The 19,152-nt window shown below is 39.6% G+C and overlaps 1 protein-coding gene across 22 annotated transcripts in view; it reads right to left on the bottom strand.

The window, feature by feature from the left end:
• The window catches only part of cadpsa (Ca2+-dependent activator protein for secretion a), a 123,629-nt gene that overhangs the window by 30,740 nt on the left and 73,737 nt on the right, over positions 1-19,152 (bottom strand). For 5 of the 22 annotated variants that reach the window (XM_044023615.1, XM_044023619.1, XM_044023627.1 and 2 more), the window contains 9 exons: positions 18,638-18,739; positions 18,480-18,543; positions 18,138-18,261; positions 14,971-15,039; positions 11,198-11,304; positions 10,322-10,330; positions 7,542-7,698; positions 3,107-3,248; positions 1,806-1,940 (listed from right to left, as the gene is read on the bottom strand). In XM_044023615.1, the coding sequence (XP_043879550.1) occupies positions 1,806-1,940; positions 3,107-3,248; positions 7,542-7,698; positions 10,322-10,330; positions 11,198-11,304; positions 14,971-15,039; positions 18,138-18,261; positions 18,480-18,543; positions 18,638-18,739 (909 nt within the window). Of the gene's footprint in view, positions 1-1,805; positions 1,941-3,106; positions 3,249-7,541; positions 7,699-10,321; positions 10,331-11,197; positions 11,305-14,139; positions 14,173-14,970; positions 15,040-18,137; positions 18,262-18,479; positions 18,544-18,637; positions 18,740-19,152 lie in introns of all 22 variants that reach the window. The other 17 variants (XM_044023630.1, XM_044023637.1, XM_044023636.1 and 14 more) reach the window with 8 other exon arrangements.

The raw sequence follows: 19,152 nt of genomic DNA, 5'->3' as shown, positions 1-19,152 counted from the left end.
TGAGCGGACTTACTAACCAGAGAGTATAACTGGACACATAATACAAGTGTTTGCAATTAGTTATACCGTAATCCAATCCATAATCTTTTATTTCAGATTTTAGATGAGCTTGAGATGAGATCTACGGTATAAATTAGGAAAATGGATAAAGGCATTATGCAAATTATTAGAAAAATGACCAATGAACAAGTATGTATATTGTATAGTATTGTAGTTTTACTGCCTTATCTATAACAGAAACATATTTTCTACACCTGCTATCCTTTGTTGTTTTTGCATCTTTACAATACATACAAAACGACATACATAAGCAAGAGTGAAAAGTGCGTGCATCCTCCATCCATACACACGCACCATGCCATGACATTGGCATGAATGTGACTTAAAGCCTGTGTAAAACCCCAAGTCAGTTCCTTCTCTGTTAACTTCCAACTCTCTCAATTTCTTGGAACACACGTATATAACGGGTCCACCATCTAAATATACAGTGAAGCTAAAAATGCAGCTCTCCTCATTCTCTTATTTCCCCAATAAGTAAATCCAGGGCTGGTGTTTTCAAATGTGTATCCACAAGATCCCAGATGAGGGAATAGTGAAGATGTGCTGCGGTGACAGCGTCACACTCTATGAGAAGAAACAGGTTTTACACCTGAAATCCCTGTTGTTGGTGCAGACAACGTTCCGCTTAAGTTTTTTGAAGTGTGATAGATGATGTGTCAAGTATATAATAAGATATGCAGAGTGTCTTTAATGACAACACCCACTTTCAACCAGATACATTGTATTGAATTATATTATATTATATTATCACACAATAAATTCCGGTTTGAACACAGCAGCGGTAGCTTATTTTTGTGTTTAAATTACAATAAAAATCATTACATGAAAAAGACATTACTTAGTAAATTTACCACTATTTAGCACATCAGTGTGGACATGGCTAAAAGATGCTCTGATATGGAAATGTACTGTTCTATGTCAGTCTTAAACATAATGTTATTTTGCATACCTGAAAATAGGCCTAGCACACGCCATAAAAATGTATTAAGCAAACTTCAACAACAACAATAATAATAATAATAATAATGTATCATAAATGTGTAAGAAGAAGAAGACTTCTCACTTTTCACATAAAAATCACTTGGCTTAAAATGAATTTAATATGTTTTCTGAGGCCACTATGAACTGAAACTTTGATGGTTGGCCATCTCACATTTAAATAGCTGATTTATGGAATTAAATTTGTGCAAGCAGTGTCAAACAAAAACGTCAAATAAAAATATGAATGTAAGACATTTTCAATCGCCTTTGCTTCTTTCATATTTTCACCCTCAAGCTCAGCTTCCTGATTGTGTTGCCTGCTTTCTTGCTTGTGTTGTTTTTTTTTTTATGTTGTTTGCAATTATGTCAACTGTGCATACCCATTGGATAATGTGTTTTGAAGTGATCACTGTCTTCCCAGATGTTACATGATTAGCCACAGATAGCTGGTGCCTTAAATGAATAATCTCAAAAAGAATACTGGAAAAATAAAGTGTACGTATGTGCTGTTATGAGTGAAACTGATCTAAATTAGAGACCTCATACATGATGATGAGAAGTCAGATTGATGTCTGAGTTTGCAGTGACATTTGAACTTTAGCACCAAAATGTCTAAGTGAGTCAAAGGCACTGAGGAACAGAAATGTTTGTTTTACATCACTTTATGCTTAATTCTGATTAGGGGTCATACACAATGGCTTGGATGCCACGTTCATGCCGAGGACATGTGTGCATGTCTCGGGCTGGACAATGCAGATACACACTCAGAGTCATGATTAGCTGTCATCCAGTTGGTTGGAGAGAAGCTGGACATTTGTGGGAGGTTAACACTTGGCACAGTTAGATTTGATACTTTGGGCATTTGAAGGTTGACAGTGGGCAGAGTGCTTGTTATGATTCTGTGGAGAGAAACAGAGAATGACAGAGGACAGAAAGTCTGCATCAAAACTGATACAAAAAAAAGAGATGTGGAAAATGAACACATTTAAAATGAAATAAAATCCCATTTATGTTTCCAGAAATCCAAACTTGTCTGCTTTACTGGAGTTTTGTGTTTTGAAAGCCTTGTTTTTTTTCTGTTGGACATTTTTTCTTGATTTATTTACATCCAAAATATTGCGACTGTAGAGATTGTAAACAGTAAACTACAAGATGTTACAATAGTGAACAGGGGTCCTCCCCTGTGATGGTGCAATATGAAAAGTCTTGGCATTTTATCTCGCTTAAGTCATGTATCAGACAAAAGAGAAAAATAACTAATAATAATGAAAAAAACATGTTTTAATAGACAAGAGTGCAACTGCACTGTCAAAATGAGCATATTGACTCTGGAGATGTGAACATCTGGCACATGTTAAGCTGATGAAATAAAGAACGCACAGGATCCCGTCTGTGTATCTGTTCAGCATCGGAAATGATACTCTTGCATTGGTGCTGATGGACAGTGCTTCAGAGGTCAAAGCTCCCCCAGTAACTTCAGAGTCACCCACAGAGTGGGAACTGTGAGACTCACAATTTGTGTTTTACACTCAAGCGTTCTGTTTTGTATCTGTACACAAAGGCACGTCTTGTCTACACGCCGTCTTTCTGAAACCTCAACAATAAATTCATTTTCTTCACAGATATTGTTCACATAGTTATTCCTCTTGTTTCTGACAACAAGCAGTTAAGATCCTTTCAATCGGTTTAGAACCATGGTTCTCAAAATGTGGTACATTTTGAGCTTCTTCCAGTGGTACCAGTGTGACATGAGCGAGACATCAGCATCCAGAAATATCTGATTCTAATTTATTTCTTTGTCTCCTATTCAAGTGTTTCTTTTGCCTCCAGCTGCCACACAAAAACCACAGAATAATATTTATACCCTCATGTTCAACTGTGTTCTTTTCAAATCAAATGCTCCTTTTTTTCCCCAACACACCTGTGGTTTATCCAGATGTTCAGACGTTTGGGATGGGAAGTGAACAATATTAAAATAAATACAGTTGTGCAATAACAAATGAGGTGTTACTATATCTATACAAAGAGAAAGCAGATGGGCAAAGGTAAAGTAAGGCAGCCTTACTTGACAGGTTCCCAGGATTCCCTTTCAAAGCCTCTGTGAATGGACTGAGCGATCGACGACTCCATCAGGTCAACATATCGCACCACCAGTGGAGCGTACAGGTCCTGCAGGTGTTTGTGGAACTTCCCGTTGCACAGGTTATCTGTTGGAGGGCATGAGACGGAAGACATGGAGGTGATAAAGCACAGTGAGAGCACACACTTGCCATCACACGAGTCGGTGTGATAATTCAGTTCAATAAGAATTAGTTTAAAAGATACTGATAATAACTGTATCTGTTTGCAAGTCTGCCAATTAGCATAACCTCAGAGACTAAATACCGGACTACAGGTAGGAGGTCGGACAAACCACTGATTTGCAAGTGATAAATAAGTCTTCATCTTTGGTTTCCAAGTCAAGATAAGTCCATAGTCAAGTGCTATTGTCTTCTACAGATTGTGGGATTTCATATAAGATTTAATTCATTGTTGTCTGACAGTGCCAACACCTCACACAAGACTTTTCAGACTCATTTCGTGGGTCGTTCCATGCTGGTGGAATGACCTACCGAGCGCTACCAGAACAGGGGTGTCCCATCTTCTGTCCTAGCACTTACCGTACCCACCTCCCCTGCACTTTCACCCTCTGTCAGTCCACTGAACCTATCAAGTGGATTTCTCTCCAAGACTTACTCAAGAGTCTTGAGTATCCACCTGTGGCAAATAGCAGAAGATAACAATGAATATCACTCTGCCAATTGTTCTATCCAATTCCACATTCTGGAATTCCATTTATGTTTTGCCTCCATTGTATATAACTGTGTTACGCTGCTGCTGAGTAGTGCGTTATTGCTTGTTGCATTTGCACTGGCTAGTCTTTAGATTGTAACAGCAAACACACTGTGAGACGGTCAATCTAAATGTCTGATACTGGCAGAAATGTTTCCACAAACAGTTTGAGACTTTCTCGCAATATGATATACAGTAGGAGCACTGATAAACGAAATCACCTCAGTTGTTTCACGTTGGGCATCTTTGGAGTGAGACAGCCCAACACTTTACAATGTACACTGGTGTCATGTCAGTTTTTATGACGACGTGATGTTTTTATCAAAAGGTCAAGACTTGACTGTCATCAGTGTAAATGTAGCTGTACACTGTGGTTCTACATTGATACACTGATAGAGGTACTTTACTAGTTTAATTGCTAACATCGCAGGATTCAAATGTTAAATACAGATAGACTACAGTTATCACAATAGCCAGACACTACCTTTCAATACTGTCATGACTTTGCCCAAATTGCTTGTGAACCGAAACAATCAACAGTGCAAATTGAGATTACATATCTTATACTATATTAAACAACAATGAACATGTTGCTCCTCTGTTCACCTTGGATTTTTTCACTTCTTAAGGGATTCTTAATCTGAACTACACCTGCATTTAGCATGTTCACCTCACAGTTTCTCAAGTGGAATCTAATAACCATGAGTATCATCCATCCATCTGAATCTTAGAAGCCCTAGTAACTTATGTTTCATGGTTCTTTCCTGCAACTTAAAGTGTAAGCTTTAAATGAGTAAGGATTTAGAGTGCAACTTCAAATGGAGTACTGTGCAAAAGTCTCATGATTTGTTGTTTTATCAATGCTACAGGGACCATACAGTATAATTATTACTCAATCAAACTCAGTGCGAAACACATCCACAAAATACAGGAAACGTGTATGCAGTTTTAAAATAACACATTTTCAGGTTCAATTTTGACGTACTTAATGTAACCTACAATTACTCTTGAACAATACCACAACCCTGTCTCTCTCTCACACACACGCACACACGCACGCACACGCTCCCCTGAGTCTGTGCCAAGCTTTCAACTGGTAAAAAGGCAACACTGACAAAGACCACAGGAGATAAAATGGAGGCCAGTGTGTACTAATGTGATGCCTCACGGCTCCATGCCGTGTGTCTGCTTTTCCTCTCCCTCTCCCTCTTTGTTTTTCTCTCCCCCTCTGAGCATGTGTGTGTTTGTGTTAGTGTTTGTCTGTGCTGGCATTGGAGTCAAGGTCGATGATACACACTAGGTGCGATGTTTGTTGTGCTTCCTGATTGCCGCTCTCCCAATTAGCCACTTGAGCGGCTGCTGTCCACTTGGATGTGTTGTGTCCAGGAGTGTGGTCCTGGGGCTCACTGTGGCCAAGCTACTACTACTTAAGACATCATTAACTCCTGGAATGGCAGCCTGACTTTGGCGCCTGTCTAGTGCCAAGGCTATTTAATGCTAGATAAGTGCACCGCTGTGGGGCAACGGCGCAGATGACCTTCTGTGGAAAAACAGTTGTTATGCTGTGTGGGCAGTGGGGGGCTCTGCTGGGTCTGAAGCTGGTATTGATGATGGTTTGTGTTGTGATGGCCCACTGATGATACTATATGACACACAGTTACAGTTCAGACCCATGCAGGCCTTGTTGAAAAATAGTCACATGACCCACAGGTTGTTTCTCCACTACTATTTAAAAGGATAAAAAAAAGACCGGAAGACCGGGATTGGAACAAGGGCCTTTCTGCATGGAGTTTGCATGTTCTCCCTGTCTGTGCATGGGTTTTCTCTGGATTCTCCGGTTTCCTCTCACAGTCCAAAAAAATGCCATATGGGCATTAGGTAAAATTGGACACTCTAAATTGACTGTAGGAGTGGATGGTTGTTTGCCTCTAAGTGACCCTGTGATGGACTGGCGATCTGTCCAGGGTTTACCCATATCAGCTGAGATTGGCAACACCCCTCCTATAGAGGATAACGCGGTAGAAAATGGATGGATGGATGTACATAATATTTTTTGGTGATGATATCACTATATTATTCTGGATTATTTATTATTATTATTATTATTTTATTATATAATATTTCTATTGAGTTATTTATGTGATAATTATTTTCAGAAAATGTGATTCCTTTAACTGAAACAAACATCTCGCAACATCAGCAAATGCATATTGTCACATTCACATGCACATGGTGTTATGGATGGATGTGATTAGTAAGAAACTAATGGATCAATCGATCAAACATGGCAGTTGGATGTATTATTAACTAAATGTCTCACATTATATGTATAAAATAACCAGCTTTATACAAAATCCCTCCCTTTGTTCACTGCTAGCTGGTGTGGCTTCATTCATTGCTATGCACTTCAGCAGCCAATTAATGTCACTAACAAGTGAGCATAACGAGCTATTTGCAGTCGTCTGTGTTGAGCGGAATGAGTGGACCACACTCTTCCTTCTCCTTGACTCCCGCCTGATGAAGTGAAAAGGGGAAGCATTCCCCAGGGACAATTAGTCTGCATTGTGAGGAGTGGATCCTTTACAGGACCACGGACAGCTCCACAGTGTTCCTGCAGGCCAGTGAGTGCAGTTCATTAGAGAAATGGCTGGCCTACAGCAACCACCAGCATCAAGACTTTACCATTATCTTCAGTCAGACACTATCTCACTTGCTCTCTCACTCTCACACACTCACACACACACACACACACACACACACACACACACACACACACACACACACACACACACACACACACACACACATTACATTGCGCCTAGCCGCGCGCACGACGCGCCGCACGCACGCACGCACGCCGCGCGCACGCAGCACGCGGCCACACACACACACACATTGCTTTAGGCCATATGCAGACATCTCATGTTGACAAGAATGATTTTGTGTAAGGAATGTTGCAGTGTGCAGTCGACAGCAGCCGTAATTCTGTTTGTATAAACTCTTTATAGGAGTATAACCAAAATAGAAGAGTGATACAAACATTAACAATCACTGATGAGGATTCAACCTCACTTGCCACAGAGTAGATAAATGCTGCATCACACCATCACAAATTGCCTTTATGAATACAACATAAACTGCATTTATATTTAAGGTGTATTTTCTTTCTTTCTTTTTCAATCAAGCACAGTGGTTGTGTGTGTTGGCAGTAGACGACATAGAGCTAAATAACAATCAGTTACCGATATGAAATGGATATAAATGTCATGTTATTGTAAGGAAGATAGGACGCGCCATAAACTCATCACCTACATCACAACAACCCAAAGAAGGCAGTCCCATCTCACACATTAGACCATGATGTTTGTTATACTTTCCAAAGGGTTTCAGCTATGATCTGTAAAATGTAAGATGTATACCAATAATACTATATTTACTTAAGGTATGACCTATGAATTAACTATATTTTCTGTTTTTGGCTCTTGTTTTTGTACCAGGTGTCATGAACTCCTTCACAATAATCTGGGCAAGTGGATAATATGGCTTTCCACTTAAATCCAGACCCTCACGTCCGACCAATTCCTCACTGACCAACTCCTGGCACATTAGACTACTTTAGTCTGACATTGACTCCTGAATATGTTTTCTTTTAATTGCTCTTCACTCACAGTCAACCCTCAGGAAGTCGTTGAGCAGCTGGAAGAGGGGGAAACTGTCCCAGCTGTCGGGCGGCTGAACTTCAAGTGCAGCGTCCATGTCAGCTGAGTAGAGGCACAGGAAGGTCTCAGCGTGCTCCACCATCAGGTCTGACCACCAGGCGAAGGCCTTCAGACGGAGGGAGAGAAAGGCAGAAAGGAAAGGGAGACGGAACACGAGAAGTGGAAGAAAATCAAGAGGTTGAGAGTGAAAGAAATTACACAAATTAGACGAAGATGAGAGGAAAATACAGTTGTTCCCCTGTGGGAACATCTTTAAGACTTTTCAATTCAAATATAATTCTGCTGAAGGTGTTAACTCCTCTGATCTACTACAAAGATTCCTGGCTCACTCGCTCTCTTTTCTCTCCTGCTTTTCACTATGCAAGTCAAGTTGTCGCCTCGACGACTTCCCTGCGTGATCTCCAGGGATGGATTCTTCACAACTCAAAGCATGAAAACACGGCGCTTGGGCACGGAGGAATCACACACTCTTGTGTTGGCCCACAGAGGAAACAGCAGCAGCTCCTCAACAGACGTGGCAGGGAGCTACTTAAACACTCACCCACAGCTCCTTCAGCGAGTCAATCTTAAGAAAGGAGCCAGCGAGCGGTGCCGCGCGTATATCTCCCCTTCAAACAGATGCAGTGAAGTGACTGTGCAGGGACCAGGCTACTCTCATGCACATGAGAAACACTCGCTTTTCTCCATGCACCCCCACTCTTGCCAGGCCTCTAAAGAGAGACCCGTGAGGACCCATGGTATTTGCTCATTCACATCAAGCTGCCAACACTGTAATGTGAATGTGCCCATGGGTTTAGGTGGTGCCGGGTGTGTGGAGGAGGTGGGGGTCGGGGTCATGCACTTTCCATGAGTTTTGTTGCTGGTGTTGGGCAGTTGTTAAGAAGGTACATCCAGTCAGTGCCCCACATGTAATCACCATTTTTACATTTCAGTACAAATGAATGTGCAACGACAATAAAGATCTATACTATTTTATTCTATTCGACCAAAAGTGTAGACATGACACTAAACAAAGTGTTAGACGCTTCTTTCATGCCTCTCCAATCGATACGATCCAGTTACCTGCAGCCAAATCAGTGGCTGCAAATAAAAATTTGGAAACCTCGAAATTACTTCATACAGGATATTCACAACCTCCACTACCACCTTCCACTAATGACAGCTGCACCGACTTTTTTGGTAGTGACGCTGTGGAAGCTGAAAACAGCACATGATATGAAAGGATTTCAGGTGGAGATGAAGAAGTAGGACATTATCGTGTCTCATTCTTCCAGTTATGTCTTTGGTTTTGTTACATAGCTGTTTTGATTTAGGTTTTGTGCCACATCGTGCCACACCGTTTTTAATCGGACATAAATTGACCAAACACATGATGTAAAATAATAGTATTTTGGAATTATATGGTTTGGTACAATTATGCTTCAGACATTAATATATCATAATTATGCTAAATGGGGATGCATTTTAAAGCTCCATTGTGTAATGTTTGGCTAACATTGTGTTAATTTGGCAAAAAAATGATGGTAAAATTCATATACTTAATATTTGATAAGCACACAACCATCTGATTGTATGAATTGTTGTGTTTAATTACTCCCAGAATGAGTCTTTTATAATTATATCAAGAGGCTGCTATTTTAGACCCCAACAAGGAACTATCTTTTGAGTTTTAAAGCTAACTGAAGACCAACACACTGGGAATGGAAGTGTGAGGTGGAAGTATGAGGTGAGTGACACTGCAAGATGAAACCTTACCAATAAATATTGCTAAATTTAACACACTGTACCTTTAAAAGCCACAAGTGACGATAAAATGAAGTTCCTATCACTTGTCTGTTGACATGTAAATACTGATACAGAGAATACGTTCCTTACAAAACACAATAGAGACTACAAGTTGTTTGTGTGGCAACACAATTTCTAGAAGGTTGTATGGTTTTAATCTGCATTTTTTGGATTAAAAATGGTGAATACATGAGAGGCACACAATTTGGGGCCTGGCATAAAAGGTTGAGCACTAATAACCAGGATTAGAGCCATGTATTGCATGTGAAAAAAATAAATCAAAGCAAGTGAATTGATCGGACAGAAAATAAATAAACAAGAGTTGAGTCTAACACTGGTTAGGCTAGTTCAGCAAAGTGCTCACATCACTGTTTCTATCAGTGTGATGCATTTCACTGAATTGCACAGGGAGTAATGGGGTGAACGCTGATCACTCACAGCATGCCTCACATTCCTCCCTTGTGTGGAGCCAATAGGGATGGAAAAGGAATGGGTTTCTTCAAGGGAAGGAAAAGTGACATAACATCCGCACTGAGCTTACTTACAGGGACTCGGTGCAATAAATGACATATGGCTAAACACTGGAAACAGGTTAGCATATTTCAGGATGATTGGAGATTTGGGGGAAAAACAGGATACAGAGTTAATGTGTGACAACTCTGCACACTGTTTTCTCGGAGTACAAGTCCAGCAGATAAATCACGTTGCCCAAGTGCTTGTCTCAGTTCTTTTCGGCGCCAAAGATGAGACAGTCGCTAGCTTGGAAACTGACAGGCACTTAATTAGCAGTGATTACAAACGGAAACGGGTTTGGGTCATTGTTGAGAAGGGAAACATTAGTGATCCTCTACAACAATAGCCGCGTTATAAAGTGCATGCAAAGGACTTACAGTAAAGGGTGGGGAAGGAGACGGGGCATACGGCACTGAGAGACAATCACATACCTCTTTTCCCTGTTCAAACATTTCAGCGCAAACCAAACAAATCGGTGAAATAAAAAGCAGAGAGGGAACACGTCAATGTGGTTTTGTTAAAAATGGACAGATATTATGCATTCAGAGTATACTGCATATATATAGTTGATCTTATTCCTCAATATCTGTTCAGCTCAGTGTTTAGTGTTTTCTACATGAACACCTGATGATATAGGAAGAAACACTTGCACTTTGTGCAGTACAAGATCTACTCTTTCAGACCTCCAGTGAGGAGGAATACAAAGCAGCTGTGTAAAAAGACTTATTTTGTATATCACAGACATTGTGAATGAGTGCAATGGGATTCCAGAAGACAGTCAATGAATAGAACACAATCAAACACTGTCCTCAGTGCCTGAGAATAGAAGTGGATCAGTTTTGTTTGTTTTGTGGTCAATCTGGGAAAAATCACAAAGCCTTCCATTTGAAGTGCGTCACTGAAAAATCTCTGTTTTAAGTTTACACTTCATGTTACCTAAAAATGTGATTGAGCCTAACATAATTAGCGCTACCTTTGTACCTAATTTAGGACCAAATATTTTGTTTATTCCTGTTCAGTAATGTAACACACTTGCTGCAACTTTCATCACAGAAAGCTACACAATTCTCCAATGAAGAGTTATTGGAAGTGACATTTCTGTGCTTAAACAAGTAGATGATAGACAGATAGAAATGTTTTCTTTAAAATTTGTCCTGCTCCTTTTTTTGCTTTTTTTCCCTGTTTTTTTAATTAGTTTTAGTGAACTTCCAGGTTCTACTGCAATGAAACCGACTTGTGTGAGTGAGTCTTTGTGTGTGCACGTGTGTGTGAGAGAGAGAGAGAGAGAGGGATGCAGGCAGACTAACCTCAGCATGGTGTTCCTCATTCTGCTGAAGGACCTCAATCACCAGCTCAGCCAGGCGAATGGTGTCCTCCAGCTTTTTGGCAGGAGTGACTAACCGCCCTACATTCTCTGGAGCACAAAAGTCACAGGTTAGTGTGGGCGGGCGGCCTCCACGTCTGATCACCATCTATTCTTTGACACTGTTTGCATGCAAGTGTTAGAGAGCATACCAGGTTTTTAACACTTAAAATGATCAGAGTGTTTCCTTTGACACAGTAAACGTATACAACATGCATGTTTATCCTGCCTACTCAAAAGTGATCTTAGTCCAGTTGACTGAGCGGCCTGAGCTTAAATCACTGAGTTGATCTCATTGTCAAGTCAGAATTACACCACATAAAAGACATATCAACGGTTTATAATTAGGGCTGGGTACAATATGATGGAGCCTTTCAATTTGATCTTTTTATTGTTATGTCATGAGAACATAATTGCTAGGCAACAGTGTGGGGGTAATTAAACAATGCTAGTCTTTATGATAAAAGTTAAACTGGACTTTTGTAGGCTTCATTTTTGGCCTCCAAATTTAAAACATCTGCAAAAATACGTCGCAACAACCCCACATGAATGCAAGACCTGAACTTAATACATGTTAGACTTTAATACTGTAGGTTATATTTTGACTTTTGATACTTTCAGGATTTACCCAGCCCTAATTATTCTCTGATTCCAGCTCTCATAGATGTTGTTAAGTCAATGCTTTCCCCATGAGTGCTAGGTAAGGAGGCTGGAATTAGTGGATGTCTGTGGTATGAAGCAACAAGTCAACAGCACTGTCATCCAGAGGGAAAATGGCCGTGATGGGGGATGTAAACAGAATGTACACTTAACACGTATCATGCAGTAATGTGGCTGTTACGCTGTCCACAGAATCTAAACTCTAAACCCGAAATTGCATCTCAGTGTTAGTGTTATGAAAAAGTGTGGAGAGTGCCGAAGGTTTGACCTCCACACCATGCCTTAGTGTGTTCCATGCAACCTTGTCTCCCTTTTCCCCACACTACTGATGATTCCTATGGAACATATTTTCTGAGCTCAAATGACCTTTTGTACGTTTAGAGAGGTCGTTTCACCAATCCTCTTTCGAGTAAACACAATACTATGTCAGAAACAAGTCAATCTGTGAGAAAATACATTCCATGTGGGAAAATATTTTTTGGGAGACAACGTTAGTTTCAAGAAAGGACTAAAATTATACTACGGCCAGTGACTGTAACTTGATTCTGATCAGTTGACAGATGCCTGCTGGCTTTTACTAAACATGGGTGATTTTAATTTAGCCCAGCTTTATTTTTGGCCGTGGTATAAGCATGATGATGCACTCCAAGCCTTTTTTTTCTGATATGGAATATAATGAATTATATAATTATATATATTATATATAATGAGTTTATAAAAACACCTGGATAAAAAGCTGCATGGTTCCTCCACTTCTTCCATTGTTCTCATATATTAGGACACCACATTGTGCTTTATCACTTACTATCGAGTAGCAGGAATGTTTGTGGGGGGAAAAATCGGACGCTGAGGATTCTAAAAGTAAAGCTCACGTTATTGAAGATTTCAACATTTCGAACATTTGGAGTCAGCAATTATTCAACGGTGGGACTAAACATTTTACACGAGATAACTCAGTAGAACATTTTAGATAAATCCCCAACTGCCCTAACACCAAAGAAAGAAAAAAAATATTTTATAGATAAATAAATGAAAAAAACGCTAAGTGAACATGATCCAGTACAATGTAATTGTTTTATTACCCAAGAGCCATGTTTTTCAGAGAAATTGGAGAAATATTTAAAGAATAAGCACTGGAAAACATATCACAACCAACATCTAAATTGAAATGGTTCTTGATTGGAATAATGTTCACTTTAAACTTATATATGAATAATTAATTTCATTTAATTGAAAAAGGAAAAATACCTCTGAAGGCCCGATTCCACTCACTGTCAATATCAAACTAAAGGAATGATAAAAGAATGAGGACTGTGTGCACACAAGTGTGAGTGTGGACTGCTCGTTCTGTTGGATAACAACACATTTACACACACACACACACTTAAATTGGTCAGGCCACAGTGTGATGTGCTCAGTCCACTGCTGGCTGTTGCAGTTGTGGACAGCTCAGCAGGGCGGTGGAGCTTAATTCATGCCAACATGGCTGAAAGCTTCCACAGAATGGAACTCTGTACTGTACTGACTCAAAGGGATGATTGTCAGGATCGAGTAATGTTTGTCAAGTCAGAGCGGTTATATCAGAATTTGGAGTAGTGTTGGAAATCAAGGGGCACTTGTTATTCTTTTAAGTTGTATATAAATGACTCAAGAGAGACAAAAGGGTAGATAAAACATTTTCTAATCCTTCTTAAAAACATCTACCAGGGTCATGGTATTTCTAGGTGTAACACAGATGTAGCTGGACTTGTTTGAAGGATCTTTTAAGCTTTTCAAAGGAGAAATTAAATATCTTTATAACTCAAGTGAGCTGCAGTTCCTTGATACAAAACTTTCTTAAAACAATATCCAAATGCCCAAGACAGGCTTGAAAATTGTGAACCCATCCTTTAACTACAGGGTTAGTTCTGGTGATGATGATAGCTACCAATAACCACAGGAATATACTGTGAGCCACTGCGTCTCTCTTGGGTTACTCATCAGCTAAAGTGATTATGGTGACATTAATTATGAAATCTTTATTTCACAGTCATTGACTCACTATTGCTGCTCTCCATCAAAGTGGTTTTGTCATGTCTTGTCCATTCTGAGATTCAGAAGGATATGAAAAACACCTTTGTACAGTCACTTTATCTTATAAGGTTTATGTGCCTTTGTTGAGCAGTGCATCAGGGAAGTTGTGATAGGGTTCATGGTTACAGGTTAGACATTATAGTACAACATCACCTGGATCCTTCAGTTTGTTCTGAGATTCCTCCACTAAGAGTATAATCAAAAATAAAATAATAAAAAAAAGGATGGGTAGCAGGGATGGACAGAAGGTAGAGAAAGGTGGGAAAGTGTCAGGTATAGGGTGAGAGAAGAGATCATTCAGTACAGCTAGTATGAGCAGAGGAGAAACAGGAGTCAGAAAAAAAAGATGACGGTTAGATTTGATTTAGTATTAAACCATTTTGCATATCTGAGCAGAGGTTACTCCATTAGAGCATGAAATACTTCAGGAAATACACAAAGCATCTTCATTTTTACCTGAAATCTACTCCAAAAAAAAAAAGCATACACACCTATTAAAATAATAAATACCAGCATCTAATGTTTAATTAATTTCAAATGCAAGAGGTGTGTGTGACTTTGAGAGCTCATGTAATCTGGATGTTTCACTCACAAGACTGAGAACCAAAGGAAACTTTCTGCAGGATGTGGGCGCCCTGTTTATATGTACCATAGTCTTAAACATTTAAGAGATTTTTTCACACGAGCAAAGTAAAAATGCATTCAAGTCACAGGCACACAAAGAACAGGTGTTTCAATCATGACAGACAAACATTTTCACAAAAATATTGGAGTACGGTTTGAGTGCTTTATGAGGCAAATTGAAAACTATAGCGAGTGCATTTTACAGACTTAAACACCACATACAAACAAACTGATGCACGACAGAGACGTGAGGCTTCTTGTAGTGGTTGGATGTGCTGGTTGTAAGAAAAAAAAACAGTCAAAAGTGCTGAGGAGGGGAGGGAAGGGGAGGGGAGGCTGGGGAATGAGGAAGGTACTCACGAATGGTTAAATCCATCACTTGAGACGCCAAGCAGAAGACAGGATGCTCATACATCTCTCTCTTTTTCCCTAGAGAGAAAAAGGGTGGATACCGAGGCATGCGAGAGGCCAGGGTCAGAGTGGATGAGCACAGAGGTCGCTAGGGTTTGACTGATATGAAGTTTTCCAAAGGTCGAAATCTATACTTTCTGTGTTGATAATCAATATCGCTCAATGTCCCAAAATGCAATGAGAAGAAAAATTGTGTCAAAGGTGCCATGTGTAATTGTTTTTTTTTGTATTGTAATATCAGCTATGAAGTCATGTCGGTATAATAGTAAATAAATAACTTCAAATACACCTGTTACGAGCGCGTAAGGGTCGACGAAGTAAAGGCAGAGGGCAACATAAACCTACCAAAATTACACACACATATTCATTCATTAATGTTTGAGCATCAGATTTCTCATTTCTCAACTTCTGAGACATGAGCATAGGAAAGCAGTATTGCAACGATAAAGTAAAGAAGATATGTTTGTCGACATCTCTGCAGCCATTAAAGAAGAGAAAATTAGTGCCCACCAAATGAATTTGACTCACTCCACTACAATGTTTCATCATTTCAATACTGATAGGTGATTGAGAGTTTGGCAATTCTTTGAAATACTCCCACTGTCCACTGTCATATACAGTATAGCAACTCTGATGAAGCCACTTCTAGCAGTTTAAATGTAAGCTGCCTTCATAACGTTCACTTTTCTACTTCTGTGTATGTAGTTGCTTTTTACAATGATGTCCATGCATTTGCACCATACACTCTGGTCCTAGTACCTGAGAAGGTACTTCTTAATGATAACCTCTTGTACTGCATAGACTTTTAAGGGAACTGTCAGGGTGGGAGCCCTGATGCAAGATGATTCCTTGAATATTATGGATATTTGGATATAACTGAATGGGAAAGATGTGCAGAATTTGTTTTTCTGATACAACTTAAAATGCTTCATAGAAGCTGATAGATGTAGTTTTTTTTGCTAAACATTGTTGTAAAGTATTCAACCGATCACCTTTGGATAATATTGATTGTTCATGTGAATAATGTTCAATGATAGACCATGTTAATGAAACAACGTATCAGTCAAACCGTAGAGTTTACAGTTTTAAGGTTGTTGTAGGTGGGTAGAGGGACAGATATCTGAGATTTGCAAGTCAACAGAATGAGCAATGTGGCATCACCCTGTTTCTGTGACTGATAGATACCATAGTACAGGCAAGACTGTATCCATGCATGTGTGTCTGGGGTTCAGAACTCAGGGACTGTCATTGAAGTAACATTTCTTTCCAAGCAGAAGTAACATCTAAAATCATTTCCCTTAGGTCAAGAAGCCCACCGAAAATGAAGGGATGGGATTTTTAGAAAGAATCAACAATCACAACTGAGAAACTAAGGCTTATCATCCTTAGTGTCTTCAGCGAAGTGATGGTTTCTTTACAGACATCTCCTTAAATTGTCAATTTAAAGATTTTTTGATGTGCTTGTTTGCACTGTACTAATTTCATTGTGTATTAGCCTATTCGGTTAACTCTCCCTGATCTGGCTGACTGTAGGTAAATGTCTCCACCCAGAGACTATAATAAATTCATTTAAAACACTAAAATTGGTCCTGTATGTTTAATATACCTGAGCACTTGAAAAACAGGCTGGCATATACTGTATGTTTTAACCAGGGCAGCATGGTGGTGAGCATACATGCACATATGTATATCTCCCCGCAGCAAGGGCCATTTCTCTGACAGGACATAGTTTAAGTAGGGAGTCAAAATGACAAAGGTGTGAATGTGGACACCCTGCCCATTGTGGTTCTCCCTATTTGTGAATTGACGGGTCTGTTGCGTCAGGATGATGTGGTACATTCAACAGCCCAGTAACTTCAAACTAGCTTGAGAGGATATAGTTCCCTGCAATCCACTGGATTCCCCATGGTGTCCTGGCTTCACTTGTGTCGGCCATTGAGGAGCTGGACTCACTACTGGACTTATGTAATCAAGATGTAGTACAAACTTTATGTTGACTACATCTAGGTGACTGTTAGAAGCAAAAATTGTGATCATTAAACCCCTGAACCAGGCTCATCCAAAACTGCTGCCCAAAGAGCGACTATAGTTTTGAATGTCGGTTATGTCAATTATACTTTAATATTTGTATGTGACATTCCTCGCTCTAACATTATACATTATACATTATACAGAATACATGATATTAATATTGTCCTAATAAGAGTTAGTAGCACGTTTGGGATAAAATAGTTTAGATGTCTGCAAAATGTTCATGAGTTTACTTAAAAAAGGAAAAAACATGCAACAGGGAAAAGAAAATAAATTGAACTGCTACAAGGGTCAGTCCCTTCATGTCTTGTCTATTGGCCTTTCTGTTTTCAACCAGCAGCTAATGAGAAGCAGCAAAAGCCAATAGACAGGGAACAGAGAAGGGTGAGTATGGAAAGTCACCAGAGAGCAAAGAGGAGGAAGGCAGACAGAAGGAAAAAGAAGGACCATCACTTCAGCTACAAGGCAGACCAAAGTGGGAAACAGAGGCAGTTTGTAGGTCTCAGCTGAAAGAGAAGCTATAAAGCTATAGGCATGGAGTACAAAGTCAGCATAATGACTGAGTTGAATGCATTTTTACTTACTGGAAAATGTTTAACTAAATCAGCATATTAACAGCATTTCTCACATCAAATCAACAACCATGCTATTAAGTGCACTTAAAAGTGTCGAGCAGCTCTTTTTGCAGCTGTGAAGAAAAAAAGTCAGTTAGACATTGCATTGCAAGTATACTTTTCATGTCTGAAGTCTTCATAACTCAACTGCATAATACGTCCCACCTGAGCATGGTACATTTATTGTACTTGTTTATTTTAGAAAATGTGAAAATATATCACTCCTTTGACTCCACTATTCTAAATGCATCTGTAGGCTTCCTAACAAAACAACTGCCCCACTGAGTTCACAAGTGCTCTCAACACTGCTTTTAGACTATCTCACACCTGAATTCATGTGTGAAAGAAAAGTCAACCTGACTCGGCAGGTAAAGTGCTGTCATAGGACATAGAACCCTTTTTTTTTTTTTTTTACAATTGTAACACTACAAATTTAACCCACAGAGGTGAAGCCATAAAGTGTTAACTTACCTTCCAATTTGGCATATTCTGACAAGCGTTGGTAATTGACCAGAGCTGCCTGGTCTAGACATCTGTGGATGACAGCTTTGACTTCGTCTTGTGGAACAGGTGTGACAATATCTCTCATCAGAACCTGAAAGAACAGACACAGTCACCAGCTGTGTCTTTGCTATACAGTAATACAAATGATCAGAATTATCATCTATTTTGTTAATTAAAGTGCATACATTTAAATCAGTAAAATGTAAGTGGGGCTGTTTATAAAGTGTAATGATTTTGAGGTGGTGTCATTATAAGGCCTAGATTAGAGTGAATCTGTATGTATCAGTCCAGCAGTAAAAATTAACTTACCCGTTCAAGCAAGGACAATGTGGCTTTCAGAGCTCCCTCTGGTCGTCCAAATGGAAAGCAGTACCTGTGGTAGCAGAAGAACAAACCTTAATTCAAACCCTACGAAGTCTGTCTAGGTATGAGTTAAGAACCTGGTTCTAATTTTACATCGCTCCCACCTGAAGTGTGTGATCTGATTTTCCAAAAGCACACGTAGCCTCTCCTTGATCTCCTCGAAGCGCTCCTTCTCTTCCACCGTCACTGTGCCAATACCGTCGGGCCTGAAAGACAGTAATGCTAGTAAGTGAATAAAAGGGACAACATTCTCCACAGGCACTGTGAGTGTGTGCCTGTCATTGAGGACAAACTAATATATTTCTCAAACCAAGGCAACTTTCTTAGGCCATATCCACATGGACGTTAAAGTAAGTAAAGCAAAAAAAAATGTAGTGAATATTTTTGCATGTCAGGGTTTGATATGCAAAAATGACAAAAATAGATGCCTCTCATTGAAAAAAATTCAAGACATGTTTAAAAAGCAGGTAAATGGGTCAGGAAAGGACTCACATTTTAGAAAAGCCCCACACAGTCCAGTGCAGATGCACCCAAACACAAACAGTTTGATATTGGATAAAAGGGCATATAAAGTGCTGAAAAGCACATTTGGGTTTCAGCAGTTAATCATTGTGGGCAA

This window comes from Solea senegalensis, linkage group LG4, assembly GCF_019176455.1.
Source record: "Solea senegalensis isolate Sse05_10M linkage group LG4, IFAPA_SoseM_1, whole genome shotgun sequence".
NCBI lineage: Eukaryota > Metazoa > Chordata > Actinopteri > Pleuronectiformes > Soleidae > Solea > Solea senegalensis.
Note: the sequence above shows the minus strand (reverse complement) of the source record. Positions and strands in the feature narration are given on the sequence as shown.